Below are 27,554 nucleotides of genomic sequence, written 5' to 3'. Positions count from 1 at the left end.
ATTTTCTATGTTGGCTTAGTTAAGGAAACACTTGCATACGTTTATAAATACTGCAATGTACTGTAGTAAATCTGTGTGGCCATCTATGGTCCAGGAGCTCCTCAAGTGCAACTTCACGTCTTAATATCTTTATCTCCGTTGCCTGACAAGGTGCCTAACAGCTCCCAGCGATTAGTAGGTGCTCAGGAAACGTTTAAAGGGCTAAGCACAAACTTTCTCAACACATGACATGGTAGGAAACGGGTAGGAGAGTAAGAAACAGGATTCTTGATGGAGAAACACTTGTGAATTGGTGACACACCGTCTTTTTCGGTTTATGGGCTTGAGGAATGGGAAATGGCAGCTTTCTGGGGCGGTATAAATGTAGCTCCCACGTTCCTAGCTGGGGCGCATTCTCAGAAGTTGGAAAAACGGAGTTAACGTGAACAATATACGGGTGCTTCGCATTTAAACCCCGCAACAAATCTATGAGGCCGGTTCCAGTCCCCGCGGTGCAGAAGAGGAAACAGGCCCAGGGAGAGTTCTTTCTTGCCCAAGTCTACCCAAGCGGTCGATGCCGGGTCTGGCCCAGCGGCTTTCCTTCTCCGAGGGCTGCTTTCCATCCTTTCAGTCCCGCTGGGCTCGTCTTGAAGACAAGGCGTCGGAAAGCGGCTGGGGGCTGAGAGCCGGGGCCTCCACGGAGAGTCCTGCTTATGTTTGGGGCACCGGGGAGCCAAGGGCAGCTCCAGAGGCGGACAGCGAAGCGAACCCAGCGGCCCCGCACGCCGCGCACCCCGGCCTGGCACGCATTCAGCGGCACCCGTGAGCTCGGCCCTTCGGGAGAAACGGGCGTGTTTTCGGCCCAGAGAGGATCAGTATTTTGAAACTCAAATCACGTTTGCGCGCGGAGATGGCGAAGCCAACTCGCCCTAGACGCTCACCAATGAAAACCTCGGAGACAATACGGTCTCCACCCGTCCGCTAACGAGGCCCTACCGCCCGGAAGCCGCGGCCGGAAGTTCCGGTGGGTCTGACGTCACGTCCGTGGTGTTTCTTGGGACGCCAAGATGGATGCGTCGCGGGCCCGGGAGCAGCTCCGGCGGCGATTCCAGTTCTCGCCGGACGCCGAGGCCTCGCCGGACCGCGAGGGCCCCCCCGGGCCGGGTGAGGCGCTCTGCCGGCCGCGCTCCGAGCCGCGCCGAGGTTCCCGGAGGCGAGGCGCCCGGAAACGGCCGGCCTTGCGGGCTTCCCGCAGCCCTGCGCAGCCAGGGGGGGCCGGGCGCCGGCTCCCAAGGCTCACCAAGCAGTGTAGCAAGTCGGGTGTTTGGGGCCACGGCGGTCCTTAGAGATCTCGTGGCCTGCGCATCTTCAACTCCGGCTGCGCTGCAGCATTCCCAGGAAGGCTGGTCTAACACCTGTTTGGTACTAAAAATACGCACCGGTTCTGTTTCTCAGAATCAGCCAGAGAAACATACTCGTGCCGGCCACAAGGGCGTGCGTGCCCAGCGCTGCACCGCAGCGTTGCTTGCAATAGCGAACGACTGGAAACGTCTCACTGCCCGTCAGCAGAGAGCTGGTTAAATACATCAGGATGTATCCGTAGCTGACGCACACCAGGCTGACTTATCTAGCAAGGTGGATGATTTTCAAAGGGAGGCACAGGACAGTGTATGGCATGCCACCATTTGGGCACAAACCTGAGAACCTGTGGTGTGTGTTTTCCTGTAGGTGCAGAGGTTATGTTACAGAAGAATTCAATAGAAGTTGATATTGGTGGGGCTGCTGCTGGGCAGGGGAACCGGGAGAGATGGACTTCCTTTTAGATCTTGTCCTATATGTTGTAAACTATGCGTGTATTACCTTAAAAACAAAACAAAAACAGAAAACATAATGCCCAGGCATGCTGGCTTGTAAGTTCTGAGGGTACTATCTCCCAGAATTTGTATTATGAACAAGCTTCTTAAGAATTCTAAAGGTTGAGAATCTGAGGTGTGTAGTGGTTATGAACTGAGAGAAAGGGCATGTCAGTCACCTGGGGAACTTGTTAGAAATAACTCATTTGACCCAGCCCTAGCCACCTGTTCTTTCAGATTGGGTCCCAGATGGAAGAAATCTGACTTGTCGATCCCCTGGTTAGACAGCCCTGTGCTAGGAGGAGACCTCCAGTGTGCTGTCTCTTTGAGCTGCCTCAAAAGGTGTTTGTTTAAAATAATTCAAAGGAACAATTATATGTAGTATTTTTGGAAATGACAAGTCCGTTTTGTGCTCTTAATATTTGCCTTTTGCGTTTTTCTTAATAGGACTAATTACTTTCCTAGACGAAATATGAAACATAATATTAAAATTCCTACACTACCAGATGGCGTCAATCTTTCTGAAAGACTGAATATGTAAATTTGATTTCAGAATTCATTTCTAGTAAAAAAGTTGACTATATAGACCATGTTATATAGCAGGCAGCGTGTAATTATTTATACAAATATAAACCCCTTTTGCTGGTTTTACAGAAGAAATTGGTGCTATAATGGGAGAGAATCTGGGTCTTAGGAAGTGCTAGGACATTATTTTATTTGGCTTAAAAGAAGTATAATTTTTCCTCATAAGCTTATGGTAATTGGTTGAAATCTCCCTTATCTGCAGAAGCCTCCACAGCTGTTACGAAAAAGGAGCAACCTCTTCCGAGACTTAACACCCATTCTGGATTCTGGATATTGGCATCCATTGTTGTGACCTATTATGTTGACTTCTTTAGCACAGTTAAAGAAAACTTTCACACTAGTAGGTAAGAGAACTTTATGGCTTCATAAGTTAAACACCCTTGTCTTACGTTTCATGCTATAATTTGTCAGTTGAAATGCTGACTATGTACCTACTTTCTGCTAGGCACCGTGTTAGAGGTGCTGGTGATACAAAGATGAGTGAGAGTGCGTGCTCTGGGCAGAGTGGATGGGACTGGACATTATTTCAGTGTACTTTTTCAGCACAAATGTGTTGTAGGATGGGAGAGGGAGTAACTTAGAGGACGACCTAATCCACTTGTAAATCACGGAGGGAGCAAGACTGGCTGAACGTCTCCGTGAAGATAAAGGGCGGAGTGCTGGGAGGAGGGGATGAGAACTGGTGGGTGAGCGTAGGGCCTCAGCGATGGTTTTCAGAGAGTAGCTAACGAGGTAACTGCAGGTCGTGATTGAGTTAGAGTTGAGGTAAAGGTCACTAGTTACTCTCAGGAGTTGACGTGGAGGAGAAGGTTGTGAATCATACCCCATATTCCTCAGTGAGCATCGGAGAATGTTCTGGAAGCCCCCAGATAATAGAAAAACAAGGGAGAGATGTTGGTGAATGTCAGAGCTGGCATCGTTTGCGTAGGGCAAAGCCTAATTGTTCGGAAGCACCAGTGAGGTCGAGTGGAGTAGACGGAAGTGTGTGGTCCTGTTATCAGAGGGGACACAGTTTCTCCAGAGGCCTTCGGGAGAAGCAGTGATGACCAGAGGGGAGTCCCAGGGGAGCAAGGAGCACGCAGTCAGGAGAAAGTAGGCAGAGGGGAGATTGTTTAAACTATTGGAGGCAGAACTCTTGTACCTCTCTTTCCTTATTTCCATGAGCAGTGACTTTCCTGAAAGACTCCTGCCTTCCTGCCCTTCGTCCCCACCCTCCCCTTCCCTGGGAGGCGGTGTGACTTCCTGATTGAGTTTGCGATGACCTAGACGTGTAGCTCAGCACTGCCTTCCAATTGGGAGCCAGCTGCCCATGGGAAGCGCAGTTTCTGGTCTGCTTTTCTGTACCTTTGTTTTGCATGGCAGCCCTGACATGAGAAGGTCGCTAGGGTTTCACTGCGACTTGGGACCTCGTGGGTATTTCTGTCTGTTTCTGGGTTTCCGTATTAGGAGGCACTTTGTCACCATTCACCAAAGCCATCTTTCCACAGCTCTGTCAGTAAAAAAGCTGACAATTGTTCTTCATCAGCCTTACTCCTTTGTCTCTCTCAATTGGTTTAGAACTTGGGCAAGGAAAGGAGGGAATAGTTACTTTATTTTTTTTAAGATCTGTGCTTTTTTTTTTTTTTTAGTTTCAGATGTACAAAACAATGCAATAGCTATCCTTTTCACTCCTCACAAAGTGACAACCTCCCTCTCCCACCACTCCCCCCCCCATATCATACATATCTACTACAATTCCCTTGACTCCATTCCCCACACTATACTCCACATCCCGTGACTATATATGTATTAAATTATAGTTGACATATAATATTATTCAACATCATCTTCAGGTGTACAGTGCAGTGGTCAAGCCTTTACTCATTCCATGAAGTGGTCTCCCTAACAAGGTGTGTTCATCTGACACCCTACAAAATATTTACAACATTATTAATTATATTCCCCGAACTGTCTTTCATATCCTGGTGGCAATATTGTAGTTACCTATTTATGCTGTCCAATCCCTTCCCCTTCTCCTTCATCCCCACCCCCTCCCAACTAGCAGCCATCAGTTTTTCCTGTGTCTCTGAGACTATTTCTGTTTACATTTCTCATTTATTCAGTTCTTTAGATTCCACATATAAGTGAGATCATATGGTATTTGTCTTTCTCCAACTGACTTATTTCACTTAACATAAAGTTCTCTAGTTCCATCCATATCGTTGCAAATGGTACTATTTCTTTCTTTATAGCTGAATAATACTCCATTGTATAAATGTACCACAGTTTCTTAATCCAGTCGTCTACCGATGGGCATTTCGTTGTTTCCAAGTCTTGGCTATTGTGAATAGCGCTGCAGTGAACATAGGGGTGCATGTATTTTTTCGAATTAGTGTCTTGGGTTTCTCTGGATAGATATCCAAGAGTGGAATTGCTGGTTCATACGGTAGTTCCATTTCCAGTTTTTTGAGATACCTCCATACTGATTTCCATAATGGCTGCACCAATCTGCAGTCCCACCAACAGTGCAGCAGGGTTCCCTTTTTCCCCACAACCTCGCCAGCACTTGTTGTTTGTTGATTTATTGATGATAGCCATTCTGACCGGAGTGAGGTGGTATCTCATTGTGGCTTTTATTTGGGGAATAGTTACTTTAACCACCACCAGTGGCAGCTGCCCCTTTGTTCATCAGATATTCCACAAGAGCCTGGATGTGTTCAGCTGTGGTGATGAGATAAGTAAGGCCCATTTCTAGCCCTCCAGCAACTCATTCTAGGCCCAGAGAGACAGATGAGTAGGTCACGTGGGGTGTGTGTACGTGTGTACGTAACGCAAGATGCTATGCGAACACCTAGTCCGAACCTTTCTGAGGTTTAGGACAGATGAGAGGATTTGTCTATTTGTAGCCTTACACATTAAGCATTCTTAGTAGTTTAAGGAAATAGTGAGGTAAGGAATAGTTAATTACACATGTAAGATGTTGGGGTGCCTGCAGGAGTAAATGGAACGCCCAGGAGCACACACCCCACTGTCGAGTGGCAGAGCCAGGACTTAGACTCTGGGACCAGGACTCTGGAGCATGAAAAGGAAGCAGAAGCCACAGGCCTGGCCTCCAAACCGTGTCCTCTGAGAGAAAAGCCATAAGTGCTCAGAGGCCAAGGGTTTTGCGTAGCACCGTGCCCTTGCTGGCTGAGGGCCGCTGCAAGCAGTGGGCAGCTTGAGCAGCCGTGGGTGCCTCGTGCTGCCTCAAAAACGGTTCAGTCCTCTGATATCTGAGGTAATTTCTAGCCCTGCTGTTCTCCCGGTTCACAAGTTGGAGGCATCGGAGTTCTTCAAATCTGTGCAAGGTTCTAAGACTGTCTGTTCAAAGACAGGAGAAACAAGTGAGCTTAAAAACAAAGCACGACATTGTGGTGCTTTGGAAATCACAATTAAAAAAAAAATCCTGGGTGTGTGCATCATAATCGACTGTGGAGTTAAAAGAAAAAAGGAACTAAATTTATGAACCCAGATGCCCAGGGCCTTCCCCAGACCCATCAAGTCAGAAGTTTGCAAACTGGGCCAAGATCGCTTCCTTTTAGAAAGTTGCAAAGGTGACTTGACATGTAGCCAGGGTTGAGAACCACTAACTTGTAGTATTTTCTTTTATTCAAGCATTTTCCCCCATTTTTTAATATTCTTTACCATATCTGGACGGAGTAGCCACACTAGGAGTCCATGTGATGATGAAAACCTGATAGGAATAGAAGGAAGGATTCCGACCGAGCAAGGAGGTGATCACAGCTCGCAGTGTCCCTCGGCCTCTCTAGTGTCTCCTCCTAAAGAGCCGTTTGTAGACCTCCATGAACTCCATGGATATCTGTGCTTGATACATAACGTCTGTTCTTCACTTTGGGGGCGCTATCACACCTGTTGAGAACGGACACTCCAGCAGGAGAAAGAGAGGCCCTGGAAGACACCTAAAGAGGAGTCTGGAAATATTTTCCCCATAGATAACGTCAGGACTAAGGCTAATCGCTGTTGAGGGTTAGCTGTGTGAGAAGCACTCGGTAAGCACGACTTCACTCTCACGGCCATTCTGTGATGCGTGCTGTTAATATTCTGAGTCATTTGCCCAGAGCCACAAAGCTAGTCGTGCCAGACCTGAGAGTCCAACCCAGGCACACAGACTTTGAAGACCGTGCTCCTAACTGCTGTGCAGACTGCCTGTCAGAATTCTGACCCCCACAACTGCACCATCACAAAAGCCTTAAAGGAATCTGGAACCGTGCCGTTGTTGGGAGTCCACTCAGTGGCTGTGCAACTTGAGTGTTCCCCCTCTGTCCTCTACATGGAATGCTAGTCTCCCCACGGAGAAGCAAAGCATAAATGGGGGTACAGGGTTGAGCTGGGAGACTGGGAAAGGAGCTTCGTTTCCAAAAACCGGCCGCCTCCCATGCCAGCAGGGGCTGGAAGAAGGGGGCTGACCAGGTTGCCTCATGTGCCTGAGTCAGGTCTTGAGTAGAATTAGAAGCAAGGAAGAAGACATCGAAGACATCGCCCCTTGAAGGATTGGAGCTCCTCTAAATCTGAGGGTTTCATTTATTGGGTCGCTGGAAAAGTCATGACGTATTTTTCTGTTTTTCATTGCAAAAATGTGTCATGACTTTTCCGATAACCCAATAGAAATGTCTTACAAGAGGCAATTTGAATTAACCATCTTCCAAATGGATTTTCGGCATTCTAAGAAGCCCTACTTATCTTGGAGGAATTAATGGTACCTATTACTCTCACACTCAAAGCTTCAGAAACACACAGAAAGCTGCTATCTTTCCTGTATTTTTAAAGAGAATGCATCGCTGTAACTAGGGTTCTTTTTTGGTTGGTTAGTATAAAAGTTAGTATAAAAGTACAAATGCATGTATTCGAAGTCTTATGTTTTCATCCTTCTTGGGTCTCATCTCACCTTTCTCACCCGTCACCCATTAGATCAAGACTTTCTGAAAGCTGGGATTGAGTTATTAGGGGTCCCTTTGTGTCCCTTTTTCAGTTGATGTTCTCTGTAGAAAGAGGTTTTTAGGTTATGAGTAAAAACTGTAAGGATATCTGTGATTTGCTAAGTGCTGTCAACCCTGACATTGTTTTTGTGTCTGCAGTTGGTTTCTCGTTGGTGGTGCCTTATTGCTTATCAGCTTGTCCATTGCATTTTACTGCATCCTCTACCTGGAATGGTACCATGGAATTGAAGATTATGATGTCAGGTATCCAACCTTGATACCCATTACAACTGCTGCTTTTATTGTAGCGGGCATTTGGTAAGTTAACTTTGATGAACAGGAGTAAAAATGTTGTTGATCAGCTACTGAAGTGTACACGGCACAAAATTCAAAAGGAAAAAAAAGGAACAATGGGAAAATAGCCTTCCTGGCATTCCTAGTCTCTGATTCCCTTTTCAGTAATATCTTTCTGTATGTATTCAGTTGTTAAAAACATACAACGGTGACATGTTATATAGTATATTCTGCATTTTGCTTTTTAAATCATTTTTGTTGTGAAGTAGAATACATACAGAAAAAACTAAATGTATAGCTGAATGAATGATCATGAAATGAGAACTGACATAAACCCCACCCAGGTCAAGAAAGAGAACTGGGCCATCGTCTTGTAACCCTCACGCCTCCCGTAGTCACTACACCTTCCTGCCCACAGGTCAACACTGTCCCGCCCTGTATATAATTGCTTTCTTTTGCAGCTCTTAAGTTCTCTGTTTTTGTTTTGTCTATTTTGTGAGCTTTATAGACATGGATTCATAGGGTATGTACTCCTTTCCATGTGGCTGTTTACATGCAGCCTTATGTAGGAGGTGTCCAGGTTGTAACATGGTTCACTGCTCGTTAGCATCCTGGCCTGGGACTGAATCCCAGCTTATCTCTACTGTTGGTGGCATTTGGATCGTGTCTAGTTTGGTGGTGCTATTACTGATGCTATTAAGAGCATTCTGGTATGTGTCTCTTGTCGCTATGCACATGTATATTTCTGTTGGATGTGTGTAAACACACGTACGTACATGTATACTTATCGCTAGAAGTGAAATTGTTGGCTCACAGGGTATGCGTGTCTCCAACCTCAATAAATAGTGCCACACTGTTGACAAGCTTGTTCGTCCTTTTTTTTTTTAATGGAGCCATATAATTTGGAATTCTGCCATGTGGGTGCGTGTGGGTGTGCCTCATCCTTGTGGATAGTTACATAGTTATCACTATGTGGACACTGCAGGATTTATTCAACCAACTCAACTCACTGTTGTTTCTATTCTTCTGCTGTTGTAAACAATGCCACAGTTCATATCCTTCTTTATAAGTTAACAGGCACTCGGTGAAAAAACCCTGATTTTTAAAAAATGTTTATAAAACATTTGCTCACTGAAGAAAAATCTGTTACAGAAAAACACCAAGGAAACAAATCCCACGAGCCTGCCAAACAGAGAGAAAAACTACCCTCATACATTGTATAGGTCTCTTTAGTTCTTTTTTTTTTCTTTATATTAATTGAATTTGATTTTGGAAAAACCATATACTCTTATACTTACTCGGGTTAAATATATGTTTTTTATTATTTGTTTTCTGTAGTTGAAGTTTAAGGGTATTTGACACATATTCTATTGTGATGTGGTTATTATTAACCCTTCAGTGAAGTGGGTGGACAGGTGGGCTACTGTACATTTTTGTATAAGGCTAACATCACCCCAGAAATGTTATTTGATTCTTCAGAACAGTGTAATGATAGCTATTTTAAAGCTCTACTTGTCAGAGTATTACATATTAAAATCAATAACTATCTGAAGCATCTAATTGACTATAGTTTTCCCTAATTAAATTCTCTTATAATTTCATACCATAAAAATCATTACACTTAGAATGTGTTTTATTCTTACCTTGATGACAAGAATAGTGCTTTTCTCAGTGGAAAATTTAATAGCAACTTGTAAATGATTACGTTTTTCATTCTGTTTTTAATAGAAAATTGCTTTTAACCGTCTTTTTAGCATGATAGTTTGATAGTGTGTGATACAGTAAAATCAGTCTAGAGCCATTTTAATTCATATTCCATTGCAGACACTAACTTTAATAGACTTGTTTTTCTTTCCTTTTTTAAAGATTTTATTGGGGAATTGGAGGGGAACAGTGTTGGGGAATCGGGGAAGGGGAACAGACAAGTTGCTCTTTTTTTGTTCTGCAGTCTAGTTGTGGAGGATGTCGCTTCACTGGCCCATGTTGGTATTGTGATCATTGCGCTCTTCCTGGGTGAGGCAGTCGCTCGCCGACCATTGGACGGCCACTCACAGCGGCTCACAGCAGCTCACGCTGGCTGCCGGCCACTCACGGTAGCTCATAGCAGCCCACTGCAGCCCCATTGCAGCCTACGCCCTCGCCGGTGACTCACGGCAGCCCAGCTCCAGGTCGAGCTGTGGTTCACCATCTTAGCTGTAGAGGGCGTAATGTCACTGGCCCTCATGTGGGATCTGAACCGGCAGCCCTGCTGCTCAGAGCTGGCATCCCAAGCCAACTCTTAACCAACGCACCACTCGGCCAGCCCGAGACTTGATTTTCTATTCAGCCATTCCAACTCGCATTAGAAGACCTTCAGTGATTCCAGGTCCAAGTACTTTTGGAAGAGATTGTGGTATTTCCAATATTGGCTAAATCACATTTCTGAGAAAAAAAAAAGAAATATACACACACACACGCACACACACAAACACACAGTGCCAAAGAAAATGTATACACATTTTAAGAAAGGAAAACTGTATTATTAAAATTATAATACTCAATATATACCGATAACAAAAGATGAATACAAGTCACATGTGACTTCTGCAATTACAAGAGGTGCTCAAAGTGGTTCCCATCAGTGTCCAGACACTTACGATTATGGTGAACTACTGCTTGAGCAACGTTGACCAAAGTGTCCACTTGTATACATTTTTTTTGGCACCCCCAGTATGTGTTTCTGTGCGTGTGTGTGTGTGTGTGTATAATATATATAATTATATATATAATATATATACATATATATATAATTATATCATATATATATATATATATATATATATATATAAATGTTGCTGGCTAAATGAACTTTCTCAAACCGCGTAAAAAGTGAGTTCTTTAAATTGAGACTCTACAATAGAATATATATGTGTAGATTACAGCTAGAGTTCCCAACTGTGTTTTTTGTCTTTTTATTTTCAGCTTCAACATTGCTTTATGGCACGTGTGGTCATTTTTCACTCCAGTGTTGTTGTTTACCCAGTTTATGGGGGTTGTAATGTTGATCTCACTCCTTGGATGATTTCTAAAGGTAAGATTTCTGGAATGGTATTTCTAATAATAACCTCACTTGAAAAATGTCTTTCATGACAGTTTTCAGGTGACACAGACTACTTGGGACTTACTTCAGTCGTGTTCACACCAGAGCTGTTCATCCAGTGAATTTGGATAAAAGGGACTGAGACCCCTTCCCTTTTGGATAATTTAGTTCTGACCACTTATTAGAGAGGGCACCCTACCCACCCGTCAAAGATCTCATGAAGACAGTTTTTGCACCTTCCAATATCGATAAGTTCACACATTAGACCAATTTCTATTGAAGTCAACTTCAGTCAACTTATATACGAGTGACTGTTGGCTAAGGAATGGGATATGGGAAGAATGGGTGATTTTGCCCAATTGCGGGGAAAAACTTCTGCCATTTTCTAACTGGTCTGGCTACCGCATATACATTTGATGGATGAAACCTCAGCTTCTTCCTGCTGTGTTATTTATGGAATTTCTGCCTCCTGACAGCCCACTGCGTCCCTTCCTGCACTTGCTGCCTGACACAGTGGGGTCCGTTTGCTGAATATCGGATAACTCATTTATTAAATAAGTATGGATTGAGAGGACTCTGTATGCTTAGGGACATGGAGAAAAAGACAGAGATGGTCCCTCCTTTCATGTCGCTTGCATCAGAACTTGCAGGAAATCCACTTCATATATCAGTTGACAGTATGAAAATTAGCCCAGAAAAGTACAAGTTAATACACTAAGTGAATTATTGGGTTGCTAAAGGAAATTGATATTTCAGCAAACAGACAGCTTTGGAGTTTTAAAGGAAATTTACTCTTAACCATGTAAAGGAGAAATGGGTGTAACCTCATTGTTGCCAGTCTGAAAATAGTTGCTGGCATGGACATGACCATGCTGAGGGTAGCGTCCCCTCCACACACTGTGCTGTGAAGGGAGGGAGCCATTGGGACTCGCACAATACGCCCTTTGTCCCCGTGGATGTGTCACCACAAGGACTTTCCCTCATCTGAACGTGTCTCCCCCTCTCCCCTTCTGATATCATTAAATCTTTGGCTGTTCAGTTTTGAGTGTTCGGGAGCTTTTGGCTTCCTGCCCACGTGAATTTATAATTCGTAATGGAGGGCCAGGTGGTCATGTAGGCATGTAGATTAAACTGCGTTTTACTAGTAAATCCAACAGCATAAGACAGAATGTGTTATGTGGTACATAAATACTGTTTTTCTTTCAGGTTGAAGGGCATGTCCATCTAAAGGGAATGATTAAACATCCAGCTAGCTGAAAGCATCGCAGACATTGTGGAAAAGTTACAGTGTGTTTTTGCATCTTGAAGCAAGTGGTTTCCTGGGAAAAAATTGTAATTTCATAGATCTGTTGTTGAAATCAGAAAAAATTATATTTCATTTGCATATTCTTAAACTCATATGATTATTGAATTTTTCAGATTCAAAAATTAGAAATATTCTATTCAAAATAGAAATAACTAATTTGCAATGTAAATCTGTTTGAATCATTAGAGAAAGTATTGGTGTAAAAATTTTGACAAAGTTTCATTAGAAACACATGATGTGGGCCAGCTGCATGGTGCATTGGTTAAGAGTTGGCTTGGGATGCTAGCTCTGAGCAGCGGGGCCCCTGTTCGGATCCCACGTTAGGGCCAGTGGCGCTGCGCCCTCTGCAGCTGAGGAGGTGAACGGTGGTTCGACCTGGAGCTGGGCTGCCATGAGTCGCTGGCGACAGCGTAGGCTGCAGTGAAGCTGCAGTGGGCTGCCGTGGGCTACCGTGAGTGGCTGGCAGCTGGCGAGAGCTGCCAAAAGCCGCCGTGGGCGGCCGTCCAGTAGCCGGCAAGCTATCTGCCTCACCCGGGAAGAGTGTAATGATACCAACACGGGCCAGTTAAGCGACATCCTCTACAACTAGACTGAAGAACAAAAGGACAGCAACTTGTCTGTTTTCCTTCCCTGATTCCCCAACGCTGTTCCCCTCCAATTCCCCTATAAAATCTTAAAAAAAGAAAAGAAAAGAAATACATGATGTACTCCCACTACTGTAGAGAAATTGTTCACTGTTCATTTTAGGGGCATCAGATGACCAGATGTGTACATGAAGGAATGAGTTTCATGTGCCTTTAGCCCAACTTTAGCATTTACTATATATCTCCTTTTTATAATGGTTTTGTTAGGTGAGAGGACCAACTAAACGTATTTTTATGTGTTCTTATACTTTAGATTTTATCGTAAATTATTGGGCTTTTAGCATTTTAACTCATGAACTTTTAATGATTTTTAAGTATGTGTAATTTTTCCTTAATGTAAATAAAATATTTTTATAAGTTTCTTGTGTGTTTTGTTAATATAAACTTTGGAATAGTTCCTGTTTTCAGCTATTAGTGCTTTGAGTTAACTATAGAAGTAAGGCTTCTTTTTAGAGGAAACTACTGTGCTCTTCAGAGACCTCATGAAGACAGCATCACACTTTCAAATTTAAATGTGCTCACTTTAAACCTAAACATTGCAAGCATTTTGACAGTACCTGCTGCTGATTCTTTTAGCCCCGTAGAGGGACTGACTCTCAGTGACGTTCTGATTCAGTCACACTTGTATCCGCCTCAGACTACACCCCATATCCCCACTGCCTGACCTTGGGTCATAGTTAATCTTTCTCCAGCTGTGAAGTGCAACAATTGTCTTGTAGGGCTGTGAATAATAGGAACAATGTTGATAAAACACCTATTACAGTCTCACACAGTAGGTGTTCAATAAGTAGTAATGGAGAGGGAAAGAAAGACCAGTAGACCTGAGATCAGGAGCGGGAGAAGGCACGCGTGATCAGTAAGCAGAATCAAGGCCAGTTTGAGGCACATGAGGGTGTGGAGAGAGAGCTTCATTTGAAGGAAGGTGTGAAGTCAGGTGGTGATGTGAGGGTCCAGTGCAAGGCTGGGGTTGCAAACCCTGGCAGCGAGGATAAAGAGCACTGGTTCAGACAGACTGAACTTAAGTGGGGCCCAGGGCAGTGGCGCAGTGGCAACTCACAAATTCTGTCTGCCTGTCTGTCTGGTTAGATTCTGCAAGGGAGAAATATCTGCCTGTCTGTCTGTCTGTCTCTTTTCTTGCAGAGTAGTTTTACTGCTAGGATAGAAATCTCAGGCTGAGATTTTCTGCTTAATACAGTTTGTAAAAACCCAGTTAGCCAAATGCTGACGCTGATCAACTAGGATGGTAAGATTACCCTGTTATTTACAAAGACATTTTAATAAATTTGTTTGAACGGGATCATGTCTAGTCCCTGTTTCTGTTAAATAACTGGTATGCATGTTATTTATGGGTCTTTTCCTATTTTAGCTACAAAAGAAAAACAGTGTCAGGTAATATTGTTTTTGCTTCTAAACAAGCCTCTGGTAGAGCACCTAGTCTTAGGAATAATGAGTAACTAAGTACCAGTAGTAAGTCTCTCATGAAAGTCCTGAAGGCTGTAGAAGCAAGTGTGCACTCTTAGAAATGTCCTTGACTTGGACAATCCCAAGTGTCAAGACCCAAGTTTTCAACCCGGATTGCACACAGGTTGCCCAGGCCTGGTGCTCAGAGGTTGTGATTCCATTGTTTTTGGAAGAGTTCTCCAGGTGATTCAAAACTGCAGCTGCATTGAGATCTTCCTGCTCCGGATGTCGGGTAGAGACATCTGTGCAGAAGCAAGAATGTTCAAATTGACAGAGATAACACACTCTAATTGAGCCCGCTGGGGTAAACACCAGATTGAGACTCACTGCCAAATTTGTGTCCGGGACCTAGCCTGGGAGGCAGTGGTCTTTCTAGGGGATCTAGGCGATCTTAACAGGACTTAAGATCCTGGCTGTATCAGGCAGGGCTCTTTGGTTTTTATGCAACAACAACAAAAAAGGGTCTCTGGCTGCACTTAAGCAAAATGGAATGCATTGGAAACGAGTCGAGGGAAAAGTTAGCCACATCTTTGTAAGTGGGATAGTTTTGGGGAGGGACTGGGTGTCTGGGTAACAGGAGTTACTTTACTAGACGGCTTCTTCAGCAGCCACAGTTAGGATAAACGCCCTTCACTTAAACACATTTTTTTTTGAAAATCTGCTTCAGTTCAGTATTCCTAGAGGTGGGAAAGAGTTTGGTGGATTCTAGGAACTGTTTACATGGAATTCATAAAAATAATTAAATGAAATAGCAATCAGTATTTTGTATACACTAAGGACTCACTTTAAAGAAGCAGAATTGCAGGTTCTGGATCAAGAGAAGATTGGGAGTTGAAGAGAAGAGTAAATTACTCCTAAAAGGGCCACGAAAATCTCATCTCAGCCTCACAGATTCAGTTCTGGAGTGGAAGAGGGTTTCCCGACTTGGGCAGAAATGAAATGTGCAGCTGTTTTATGTCTAAAGCAATGTGGGTGACTAGTTTTTAGTGTAGCTGCAGCTTTTACAAGCCTTTTTCATACTTCACCTTAGGTATATTCATGATGCCTTGAGATGCGTTGTTCCGATCAGCATACAAGCACGTGGCCACATTTCCCATCTTCAAACAAACACCCCCCCAAACCAGGTTCCCCCATGCTTCTCCAGTTATTCACCATTTTCTTTGGTCACCTTAGAGTTCTCTATGCTCATGCTCTCCAGCTGTGCTCCTCTCATTAAAAAAGAAAAAATTGTATCACGACACATGTGCACAAGAGTGTGAATAATGTTTGAAAAACGCACCGTGATATATTAAGGAATGCTGGGGAGAGGAGAAACGGGAATGTCTGTGCTATCTTTGGAACTCTTCATGCTGTAATGCGTCCTTTTGGGAGGCTTGGAGGAAGAGTCACAGTATATTTGAGGCACAGTGAGGTTTAGTAACTAGCCCAGGGTCACTCAGCAGTAAGTGATGGAGCCAGGAATTGAACCTCACAGCCTGGCTGTAGAACTCACCCACCAAACCACCGTTGACATTGCTTTCCCCTACAAATCTGCATGACTTGAGCTAATTTGTGACAGAGAGAATGGATGTGCTTCGTAAAACTGTAAAGTAAACTAAAAGCAGAGGTGGTTTTATGGGAGTCTGGGGCATTCATGGAGCCCCTGCCACCTGCCAGCCACTAAGTGCTCTCTCTCCCCCAGGTTCCCATGGCTTATGCACAAGCGGTGAGCTTCATCTTATCCCCAGACCTCGCCCCATAACTGGCACATGAGAGGTGTACAGCACACATTTCTCAATGGATGAAAAACACAAACATGCTGGATGCTAGGGAGCAGAACGATCAGACAGCGCTTGCCTTCAGGGAGCTCAGAATTGGAGCAACAGTTAAAAAACAGATTGTGGCATGTGGGAAACAGAGGGATGGAGAGGTGGACCAGTCCACAGGGGGTCCCAGATGAGGAAGTACGGTGTCTTAGTTTCCTGGGGCTGCAAAGACCACAAACTGGGTGGCTTAAACACTAGAAATGTAAGGTCTCACAACTCTCCAGACTAGAAGTTCAAGATCAAGGTGTCGGCAGGGCTGGTTCCTGCTGAGTGAGGGAGGGCTTTGAGGGAGTCTGTTTCAGGCCTCTCTCCTAGTTTCTGGTAGTCTCAGGTGTTCCTTGGCTGATAGGTGGCATTCTTTCTATCTTCACATCATCGTCCCTCTATATGTGTCTGTCTTCAAATGTCTCCTTTTTATAAGGACATATATTAGAGCCCACCCTGATGACCTCAACTTGATCATTTGCAAAGACCTTATTTCCAAGTCAGGTCACGTGCACAGGTACTGGGGGTTAAGACTTCAACATCTTTTGGGAAGGACACAATTCAACACTTAGTTTTTGAGCACCTCCTATGTGCTGGGCACCATTGTTCTGCATCCTGGACCATACAGCAGTGGATAGGACAGACAACATCCTTCTCATAGAACTTTCGTCACGTTGTGAGAGCCAGGCCACAGATGCATACACATTCCAGGAAACAACGTGTGCTAGCAAGCTGAGGGGACAGAGCGCCGTGGGAAGACCCATCGCCGAGTCCCACACCCTCACTGATCTGATGTGGAGACCGAGGCCTCCTGATTAACGCAGCATCCATCCATCTGTGCACTCATTACCTCCTTGGTGTTTTTACCCAGCATCCACCTGGCTTGGCTCTGGGGACACGCAGCTGATGGACATGTTCCCTGGTCACTGCCTGACTTTTCACACTCATTTCTGTGCATGTGCGGCATCCCATCTCTGGCATGCCCTCCCCCGCCCTGCCCCATGTCACCTGGCCAGCTCCGACTCTGCAGGCGCTGCCTCCTCTGGGAACCTCTCACCCTTCCTGGCAGACTCAGACTCACGCCTCCCCTCTAGGCAGCCTTGCTCCCCGACGGGGCCATGAGCTCCTGGAAGGCGGGGCTGAGTCTCACTCACCTTGATGCTCTCAGCTTCCCAGTGAGGTCTCGATAAATACTTGTCTACTGAGCGTGTCTCCACCAGACTGTCAGCTCCACAAGGGCAGTCTCTCATAGCTGAATCGCCAGTGCCTAGAACAGAGCCTGGCGAATATTCAGAGTGGAGTGAATAAGTGTTGACCACATGAATGAATGAATTGAAAAAAATGAATGAAGACACGGCAAGGTCCCCAGGTGGCTACCCCGGGGCTCTGTCCCCTCCACAGCCAGGAGCCTCTGGCAGTCAGGACCAGCTGTGTAATTTGCTGGATCCACTGCAAAATGAAAATGTGGGTCTCCTGTTGAAAAATTAAGACTTTCAGGACAGCTACAGCAGAGCATAAAGCCAAGGCGAGGAGAGTGTCTGCTGTGTGCTGAGCCAGATGGTACTGAACAGGTGGCTCGCAGCCCTGCCTCCCTTTCCAAGGCTCCCTCCCAGCGGCTGCCTCCCAACTCCAGGCTCCAGCTCTGCTCTTAGCCTCACCTGGCCTGTAGGACGCTCTTTTGCAGAAGCCTCCCGGGACCTCCTCGCAGCCCCACCTGAGCGAGGCATCCTGGCAGTCAAGGTTAGCGCTCAGTGGGCTGGGGGTCTGAGGGAGGACCCCGGGCGCTCCCATCCTAGCTCCAGTGCGTCCACAAGCACCGCCCCATTCCCTTGGAGGAGGGAGAGCGATGATCTCTTTTCTTGGGAAGTGGCTTCTGTCTTATCAGCATCTGGGCGTCTTCCAGAAGAAACACAGTACACCAGACGGACAAACAAACATAGACACAAAAAGACACGCCCTCCTCCTATTCAGAGACCTGGGGACAAGCTATCAGGTCCAAGGACAGCTGGCCAGACAGAGACCCGCAGAGAGAAAACAAATCGCAAAAAATACCCAGGGACAAGGACAGACAGACTCAACGCATACAGACACCTTCAGGCTCAGCGGGTCCTCCGCAGTCCGCGATGCCGACGCTCGGGAGCCGCGCACTCACCGGCAGAGGCCGGGGCGCCCGGCCTGACCGCAGCCACGCCCCCGGCGCCCACTCCCCCGGGCCCGCTCAGGGCGACGCCGGGGCCCCCACGTCCACACTGGGATCCGCCCGGAGGCACCCGTCGTCAGCCAGGGGTGCCGGGGCTCCCGGGCGCGAGGGCGCCCCGGGACGCGAGCGGGAGGACGCGCGGACGCTGGGGACAGTGGGAGGGGTTCGGGCGCCCGGGCACCGGAGCGGGAGGACGCACGGGCGTCGGGCAGAGCTGGCTCAGGGCCCAGGCAGCAGGGGCGGGGAGCGGCCCGCGTGGGTCGCGGAGAGGGCGGGAGGGCCGCCCCGGGCCTTGCGGAGTGAGGGGACGTGGGCAGTGAGCGTCGGGACCTCAAAGCCGCCGGGGTCAGCCGGGGTCAGCCGGGCGGGGGACGGCGGCGAGCGGGCCGGGTGGGCGCCTCGACAGAGCGCAGCGGGGCAGCGGCGGGGAGAGCGGGCACCGGAGGGCGCTCAGGCGAGGAAGGCTGACGGGCAGAGGGCGTCGGGGCGAGGGCGCCGTCGGAGGCAGCAGGTGGCACCCGGGACGCAGCCACCCCCGCGACGGCACTCGGTGCGGGTAACTCAACGATGCCCGAAGGCCCGCGGGCGCCTGTCTCCCCGCGGGAGGCTCGGAGCGCCCCGGACAGGAGGTCGCCCCAGCTCCCGACCCCCGGGCCCCCGGAGTTCGCCGCCCCGCGGCGGGGCCCCGCCCGCGCCAGCGTCCCGCAGAAGGTGGCGGAGGCGCTGAGCAGCCAGTACGGGCTGAACGTGCTGGTGGCGGGGCTGCTGCTCCTGCTGGCCTGGGCCGTGCACGCCTCGGGCGTGGGTAAGAGCCACCTGCTCTGCTTCCTCACGGCGCTCATGCTGCTGCAGCTGCTCTGGATGCTGTGGTACGTGGGCCGCCGCGCCGCGCAGCGCCGCCTCATCCGCCTGAAGGACGCGCACGCCGGCGCGCGCTGGCTCCGCGGTGAGTCCTCCTTTAACGCCTTCCCTCTAGTCTTGTTTTGTCTCCGTCTTCCTGCACATCTTTTGTGACTTGTCTCGCCCGCCCTTCGTTCTTTCTCTTTCCTCCTTGAGCCTGAATGATCGCAGCAGCCTCCCTCTCTACCTCCAGGCGCTCGCCTTCCGTTCCACGGTTAGAGCTACAGTTCCACGAACCTGTCTATAGCTCGCCTTGGCTTTCAAAGCCCTGCAGTGGTTCCACGGAGCGCCTGTTGTGGGGGCCACACTCCCTGTCCTGGCATCCAAGGCCTTCTAAGATCTGGCCCCAGATGGCCTTTTCCGTTTTCTCCCCTCACTGTGTGCTCCAGTCTCAAAGGCTTTTAGTTCCCATCATAAGATTTCATGTTCCTGTACCTTTGCATATTCTGTTCCCTCCTCCTGGAATACCTCTCACCTGCGCTGCTTTCCCGGGCAGACCCAGCTCCCCCACCCCGGACCACCCCGTCCTCCCAGCGATGCTTTTCTGACCAACCCTTCACCTCTGTGGTTCAGACCACACTCCTCTACCCCTCACTGTGCCCTGGATAGACACTCTTCTCCTAGTTGACATGTCTGTCCTCTCTACCACCCTGGGGGAGCCCTATGGTGCTCATCTCTTAGTCCTAGAGCCACCCCAGGGCCTGGCATAGGGTAGGTGCTACGAAAATGCAGTTGGCGTGAATGATGTAGTGAAGGAGCAGCGGGGAATAGAAGCACTTGTGAGGTACTCACAACATATTGATTGAAACATTGTCAAGATAGGAACCCTCCCCTCTTCAAAGAGCTTCCACTCTTGAAAGGGAGATAGATCTGATGCAGGTCAAAGGGAGGAGACGGTGGGAGTCTGACCGTGAAGGCCACTGGCTGAGAAACCTTCATGGGAGAGGCCGGATGCAGACACTTCACGCAACCACTGAATGTTCAGGTGAGAGGTGAGTGTAAATCTCACTTAGAATGTGGCTTCCACCTTCCTGGCGTGACCTGGAGCAGGTGCCTCCATCTGCCCGCCCCGCTAGCTTCAGCATATGCAGAATGGGAATCCCATACTTGGTAGGACCTGTGACTGCTGGGGACAGGGTGGGTGCCCAGTACACGTTTGTCCTCCTTCTCACCGACATTCCCTTCAAATGTCTGTCCACATTCCACCTTCTCTCTCGCCTCCTTTCCTTTCTCTTTCCCTCCTCTCCCTCTCTCTCCATTCCTACTTTTTCTCTCTTTTTCTCTCCCTGCTCCCTTCCTTCCTCTCTCCCTCTCCCCGCTGTTTTTCCTCACTCTCTCCCTCCCCCCCTCCTTCCAGGGAGACTCCAAGCATTGGGGCCTACACAAGTGGGTGAATGGGGGTGCCGTTTCTGCAGACTGGGTAGACGGCGAGAAGTGGGGGTGCAGAATCAAGCCTTCTCTTGTGGACATGTTACATTTGAGATGTCTGTTAGACACCAAGTCGTGATAGAATAAATGAGGCAATATAGAGAGAGCACCCAGGAGACGTTTAATAAATAGTGGCTGTTTAGACACTCAGCACATTGCCCCATAATAACCATTCTAATGAGGCATGTGAATAATGGAGACGGTGCTGGCGGCGGGAGGCTTGGCTTGATGTCTTGGAATCTCACCCTCACCTTTCCGAATCCCGGTTTCCTCATCGGTAAAATAAGACTCCTGACTGCTTCTCAGGGAGGAGCTGGGAGACGTCGAGTGAACACAGCTTGCAAAAAGCTCTGTCTGTCCCTGTAAATGAGCTGTGGCTCATCAGAGACGCAAGAGGCTCAGGATCCCAAAAGAATGTCGGGGGGACATGGTGCCAAGGGAAGTGCCTTCAGCCCCAGCAGGGACTGAGGTTTTCCCTGGGATCCTAGCTGGAAAGACGGGTTTGACTTAGCTCTTCCCTGGCTTCTGTGACAAGCTTAGAAGTCTGGGGCTTTGAGAAAGAGCCAGCCTGTGGCATTCTGGGCACTGAGGATTTCCAGAGGACGTTTCTGGGCCTTGGTGTAGGCTAGGGGGCTTTTCTCTGAGCAGGAACCATTGTGTGCCGTCGACTGGGTGTGAGAAAGTGAGGATTTCTGTTGACTGAGCACAAACAGTCAGGAGGCTTTGGCGAGAAATAAACGATAAAGACTTATTCAAGGGTCTTAGTTTGCAGACTTGGAAGACAGCTAGGCAAAACCCCAGAGGTGTTCCAAAGAAGAAAGGGGAGTTAGGAGTTTGTATAGTAAAAAGTACATTCTTAAGACTTATCAGCCCTGCACTTTTAGCCCCTGGATTGCTCCAGGATGGTTATCAGTCAGATGTCAGGTGATCTGGAAGATGGATGCCAGGAGAGCTGGAGGATGGGCACCTCAGTCCTTCAGTGGGTGGTCAGAGGGCTGTCAGCGGGTCTGTGGTATGCCTTGGCATTGACACGCTACAAACTGGTGTGTACCTAAGTAGTGATGTAGGGATTAGGAAGTTCAAAAGTTTAGGCTCTCAGGCCGGTTAAGACAAGAAAAAGAACTGTTTCCTCATGCCTCAAACTTCCTAATGCTGATAATTTAGCAGCTTGATTAAAATAACTCCGTTTTATACTTTCCCCATCTTCACTCTTTCCTCACTGCCCTTGGAACAAAACATATTGACTTATTTGGAAATACTTGGTAGAAATGATGGATTATTAATCCAGCTCCTCTGTTTGCTTGATTTCTTCTGGAAGAAATGACAGCGGCCTGGGTGCCTCGTGCCAGCCCAGCGTGTGCAGTGCCATGGGAATCCAGTAAAAAGCTGCTTCATCCTGTTAATGACAGGGTCCTGTTTCTCTTCTGTTTCTAGTCTCTTAAAAGGCTGCCATGGTAAAGGTCGTTTTTTGTTTTTCTTGTTTCTGTCCTGTCTCAAGTCCAGAGAAGTGTCATTAACACAAAATTATGGGAATGACGACAATAAGAATAATAGCTACATTCATTGAGTGCGTTCGGAATGCCTGTTCGTTAGAAGCATTGGCCTAGTTATTTGTCAGAGTGATTCTTTTTCTGTGTGTGTGTGTGTGTGTGTGTGTGTGTGTGTGTGTCTGTGTGTGTGTGAATACTCACCCCCACATTTACTCCCTGTATGAGATCAGCTTTTTAACATAGTGCTTTTTTCTTAAAGCGAGACACACCCATGTATGCGACACATTGCATCTCTGTAGCATGCCACCCCTGGGAATGGGCTGCTGAGAGCTCTATGCTCATTGTCCCTTGAGAGACCAGAAGTAAAGGGCCGACGCGCACTGCTTATGTAAGATCAGCCCAGGGTGGTGACTGTACCAGCTGTAGAGGTCGGGAACACAATGATGGGTTTCGGAAACAGGCTGTCCCCATGTGTGAGAAAGCGAAGGCTGCTGGAAGAGCAGGTGTGAAGAGGGGCAGGGAGCCATGGGGCCTGGTGGCACAGACAGAGGAGGGCAGGGAGGAGAGGGACGAAGGCTCAAAGATGTGCCAGGGAGCCTGCAGCCTGGCACTGCAGCCAGGACTCGCGACAAACCACTCAAGGGTGATGGATGGGATTGCACAACCGGGTGTGCCGTCATGCAGTCTGCTGCCACAGAGGGAAGCGCATTCGGGGCGGGTCCCTGTGGGACGCCAGCCCACCCTGCTGACTTTCCGGGCGCATGCAGCAGGCTCATGAACATTGGCCCGGGCCTCACTTTGTTACCCCTCCTCAGAGTGCAGGCTCCTCTTCATGGGACAGCCTCACTCTTCTGCAGACCAGCCCCTCCCAGACACTCCTTCTTTCCTTGGGCGTCTGTCCCTCCTCCGGTGTAGCAAGCCCCACGTCCGTGTGCCCCAGCAATTCTTTTTAAAGAATAGCTTCATGGCACTACAGTCCACATACTCATTTAATGGTCACACTCAGTGGCTTTTAATGTATTCACAGATATGTGCAGCCATCACCATAATCAGTTTTAGAACACTTGTATTATCTCAGAAAGAAACCCTGCACCGTTTAGCTAGCACCCCTGTTGCCCTTACTCCCCCAGCTCCAAGCAAGTGCTAATCTACTTTCAGCCTCTAGAGTTGCCTAGCCTGGACATTTGCTGTAAATGGAATCATATAATTGTCATTTTTGTGACTCGCTTTTTTTCACTTAGTGTAAGGTTTTCAATATCACAGCAATTTCCTGATGTGAGTGTTATCACCCCTATTTACCAGACCAGGAAGCTGAAAGGGCTTCGGGAGGAGGGTTGCGCCCCGCTATTGCTGGCAATATTCGAACAGAGCGAGAAAGAGAAGAGGCATCAGCTCCTTGCTTTGGGGCAGATGGCATGATATTAACACGTGACAGAGAAGGCAAAACCCCTCACTTCCCTTTTGCTTCTGTCTTCTCCATTGAGCAGAAGGATCTTTGGAACTTGTAGAGAGAAACAGGACAGGGAGCTAAGCTCAACTTTTGTGGTGGCTGAGCAGAGCCTTTGGTCTGGTTTGATTCAACTGCCTGCCTGTACCAGGCACTGGCTGGGCTCTGGAGATGGCAGGATGATGGGGCATGGCCCTGCACAGAAGGGTGCAGGAGAGGGCGAGGATGGCATGGACAGTGAGGGGCAGCAGAGCACCATGGCTGAGAGGAGGGGCCCCAGACCAGGCATGTAAGACCCACGGCTTCCTGCTCCAAGATTCTCCCGCTTCCTCTCTATTCCCTGGTGCCCGTCCGTGTCTTTACCAGGAGACCTTTGAAAGGTTTTTCATCTCTGCTTCCTGCCCAGCCTGACTCCAGCTTTATTCTGTGTGACAAGTCTTTCTAGAGCATATACTTACACATTTCCGGACAGTTCAGCCTCATCCATTTGGATTTAACATCTTATTTTGTTTTTTCTTCTTCTATGACTCTTATGGATCTATCTGCCAGAGTCTTCATCCATCTATCCATCCCTTCCCACTTCCCCCCTTTTCTCCTTCCTTCCATTATACATGCATCTACCTCTCCAGTCTATTGCCAAGTGTTTTGCACGCTATTGTTCTCTCCCCCTTTCATCATCCCTAATTATGAGGACTGGTTGTTTGGGGAAAGTCTTTTGTCAGACGAGTTACGCGGGTGACATTTTTCTCCCATCCTCTGTTCTCTGTCCGCCTGTCACCTCCTCAGACAGCCCCTTCCTGACCACCCACCATCCACCTCTGTCTTCTCCCCTGCTTTGCTTTTCTTCATGCATTTTCTGACGTTTCTCCTACGTTAATGTATTTATTTTCTGTCTCCTCCACCAGAATGTTAAATCACTGAGGGCAGATGCTGTCTTTTATCGACCTTTTTACATCCCCCATGCCTGCATTGTGCCTGGACCCTAGCTGGTGCTCGACAAATAGTTGTTGAACAAATGATATGTTTCACATTTGCAAGTACCTTTCTGTCTTTGGCCCTGACAAGTGGGCGACATCTTGGCTGAGGACAGGGTTCCTGAGCAGCAGTCCTTCCCTTGCCGTGGACTCTAGCTTCTCCTCCACCGGCTTCTGGTTTCCCAGGCCACAGATGAGAAGTCTGGTGCCAGCTCACCCCTCTATATTTTGCGCACACCCCAATTTACGCAACACTATACCTGTGTATATTTGTTTCTCCAGCAACCTTGTTTGTTTACCGTGGAGCTCCTGGCAAAATGCTTCATGCATAGTAGGAATCCCCCAAATATTTGTTGTATAAATATACGGATGAGTGACTCAATGGATGGTGGATGGATGAAAGAGGAAAGGCCTTCGAGAGGGTGAGAAGGGACATGATGTATTTACCACAGCTCTTGCAATGTCAGCGGCAGAGATGTTGTAGACCAGTGGTTCTCAAGGTGGGATCCCAGGCCAACAGAACAGCATCAGCCCCACCTGGGAACTTGTTAGAGATGCAAATTTGGGGGCTCCACCCCAGACCTAGTGAATCAGAACCTCTGGGGGTGGAACCCAGCAATCTGTTTTAACAAGCTCTCTGTGATTCTGATCAAGTCTGAGAAGCAGCTGTGGACCAATCTCATTTTCTAGAGGGGAGACATTGAGACTGGGAGCAGGGAAGTGACTTATTTGAACTCACACGTTTCATCAGTGGTGCAGCCAGGACTAGCGCTCAGCTCCCCAGAGCTCCAGCCTGCCCTCCTGCCACCCCCGCTAGCTGCCTCCCTCATCCTGCTATTTCTGTCTGTAATCAAAGCGAACCATGCATTTGTCCAGCTATTTCAAAGCATTGGGATTGAATCTCCGCTCTTACAAAGTTTCTGATTTCACTGGGGGTTTCCCAGGGTTAAAAGAAAAAAATGTGACTTAGAGTTGTTTCTATAAGGCTTTCGGCAATGGAAAGGAGCCAGGCGATTGCATTACTCCGTACGGGAGGCCTCTGAGGCTGGGCTGTAATGTTATAGCTCGTGGTGGAGGCCAAGGCCCTGCGCTCTCTCACGCCATAATGCATGTCACCCATGATCCCTTGTCCTCAGGTTCCTGGGAGAGTATGTGTAATGGCAGTCAGCACTGTCCTCGAAGAGGAAGTCCCCATGATTACTAGGTTTTTCTTGCTAATTTCTTCATTTGTCACAGGGTTTCTTTTTAGTGTATTTTGTATATTCCTTTCCAGTGTTTTTCTCATATGCATATTTTTTGTTTGGTTTTATTTTTCCTAAAGCTATGCTGGGTAGACCATCAAAGAAAATTTCCTTTCTTCGAATCTGTAGCATAGGCCCTCTCCATGACACTACCACAGACTCCTATAATTTCTAAAGAATAATTTCTGTTTTAGAAATGTTTCAGATTTACAGAAGAGATGCATGGATAGCACAGTGAGTTCCTGTAGACCTGTCTACCCCTCACCTGTATTCTTCAGAGAGCAGGATTTTAGGATTGGAGAACTGAGATTTTTGAGCAGAACACTGACTCTCTTAGATTGATCGTTTTTTCTTTTTCTTTTTTTTTTTTGGTGGGAAAAGCTTCTAGAGGCCTTCTGTTGATTCAGCCAAATTTTGTTTTTAATATATCATTTGTCAGACCCTGGGATATGCATGGAGTGGGTACAATGCTAAACAGAACATGATAATGTCTTCTGGTTTCAGCTTATCAAGCCAATAGTAGAATTTATTATATATATTAATATAATAACTGGGGGTGCCAAAAAATATATACACATGGACACTTCGGTCAACATTGCTCAAGCAGTAGTTCGCCATAATCAGAAGTATCTGGATGCTGATGGTAACCACTTTGAGCACCTTTTGTAATTAATTGCAGAAGTCAAACATGACTTGTATTCATCTTTTGTTATTGGTATATATTGAGTATTACAATTTTAATAGTTTTTTCCTTTCTTAAAATTTGTATACATTTTTTTCATCCTCTGTATATATTATTATTATTATTATTATTATTATTTATGATTATTATTATTATTTTTAAAGATTTTATTGGGGAATTCGGGGAGGGGAACAGCATTGGAGAATCGGGGAAGGGGAACAGACAGGTAGACAAATTGCAGTTTTGTCCTTCAGTCTAGCTGAGGAGGACATCACTTCACTGGCCCATGTTGGTATGATCATTGAGCTCTTCCTGGGTGAGGCAATTGGTCGCCGGTCATTGGTCGGCCACTCACGGCGGCTCACGGCAGCTCTCGCCCTCTGCCAGCTGCTATTATTTTTAATTGTAGTAAAAGACGCATAACATAAAATTTGCCAACTGAATCATTTTTAGGTGTATAGTCCAGTATGTTAAGCACATTCACATGGTGAAATTAATCTCCACAGCTCTTTCATCTTGCAAAACTAAAACCCTGAACCCATGAAACAACTCCCCTAACCCCCTCACCCCAGCCCCTGGCAACCACCATTCTATTTTCTAAATTTATGTATTCTAAGGAACCTCATAAAAGTGGAATCATACATATTTGTCTTCTGTGACTGGCTGTTTTCCTTGGCATGATGTCCACAAGCTTCATGCAGATTGTAGCAGGTGTGAGGATTTCCTTCCTTCTTCAGGGGGAACCTACTGTATGGAGGGACCACACCGTGGTTGTCACTCATCTGTCCGCAGACACTTGGGCTGCTTCCCCCTTGTGGCTACTGTGAATAATGTTGCCGTGAACATGGGTGTACACATATCCCTTTGTGTCCTTGCTTTCCATCCTTTTGGGTATTTACCCAGAAGTGGAATTGCTGGATCCTTCAGAAACACTATTTTTATTTTTATTTTTTGAGAAACTTCCATACTGTTTTCCACAGTGGCTGCACGTTTTTACATTCACATGAAAGTGCACAAGGCTTCCAGTTTCTCCACGTCCTTGCCAACATTTGTTATTTTCTCTCTTCTATCCATTTCTTTCTTTCTTCTATTCATTTCTCTCTCTCTCTCTCTCTCTCTCTCTCTCTCTCTCTCTCTCTCTCTCTCTCTCTCTCATAGCAGCCATCCTAATAAATGTGAGGTGGTTTTCATTTGCATTTTCCTACTGATTAGTGATGTTGAGCATCTTTTCACATGTTAATTAGCC

The 27,554-nt window shown here is 47.2% G+C and overlaps 2 protein-coding genes across 3 annotated transcripts in view; both read left to right on the top strand.

Moving 5' to 3' along the window:
* The first annotated feature begins 1,009 nt into the window (after positions 1-1,009).
* On the top strand, positions 1,010-12,103 carry TMEM128 (transmembrane protein 128). 2 transcript variants are annotated; one of them, XM_019661132.1, is made up of 5 exons: positions 1,010-1,143; positions 2,623-2,761; positions 7,532-7,690; positions 10,628-10,736; positions 11,952-12,103. In XM_019661132.1, exons 1-4 carry the CDS (start codon positions 1,047-1,049, stop codon positions 10,725-10,727), a joined length of 495 nt encoding a protein of 164 aa, XP_019516677.1. In that variant the 5' UTR covers positions 1,010-1,046; the 3' UTR covers positions 10,728-10,736; positions 11,952-12,103. The 2 variants fall into 2 exon arrangements, with proteins under 2 accessions (XP_019516677.1, XP_019516676.1); XM_019661131.1 differs by having other exon boundaries at positions 2,620-2,761.
* A 6,488-nt stretch (positions 12,104-18,591) lies between these two features.
* Positions 18,592-27,554, top strand: part of OTOP1 (otopetrin 1) — a 27,276-nt gene continuing 18,313 nt past the window's right edge. The window contains exon 1 of the mRNA XM_019661136.1: positions 18,592-19,092. Within this exon, the coding sequence (XP_019516681.1) occupies positions 18,714-19,092 (379 nt within the window). The 5' untranslated portion in view covers positions 18,592-18,713. The remainder of the gene's footprint in view (positions 19,093-27,554) is intronic.

The sequence above is a fragment of the Hipposideros armiger genome, unplaced genomic scaffold, assembly GCF_001890085.2.
Source record: "Hipposideros armiger isolate ML-2016 unplaced genomic scaffold, ASM189008v1 scaffold_337, whole genome shotgun sequence".
Taxonomy (NCBI): Eukaryota; Metazoa; Chordata; class Mammalia; order Chiroptera; family Hipposideridae; genus Hipposideros; species Hipposideros armiger.
The sequence above is the reverse complement of the archived record's forward strand: the minus strand, read 5'-3'. Positions and strand labels throughout refer to the sequence as shown.

Bases quoted from the DNA above. Each gene is read 5' to 3' on its own strand.
- TMEM128 (XM_019661131.1), top strand. From the start codon at position 1,047: ATGGATGCGTCGCGGGCCCGGGAGCAGCTCCGGCGGCGATTCCAGTTC. The intron at 1,144-2,619 runs GTGAGGCGCTCT...CCTTATCTGCAG, and splicing joins CGAGGGCCCCCCCGGGCCGG to AAGCCTCCACAGCTGTTACG. The intron at 2,762-7,531 runs GTAAGAGAACTT...TTGTGTCTGCAG, and splicing joins GAAAACTTTCACACTAGTAG to TTGGTTTCTCGTTGGTGGTG.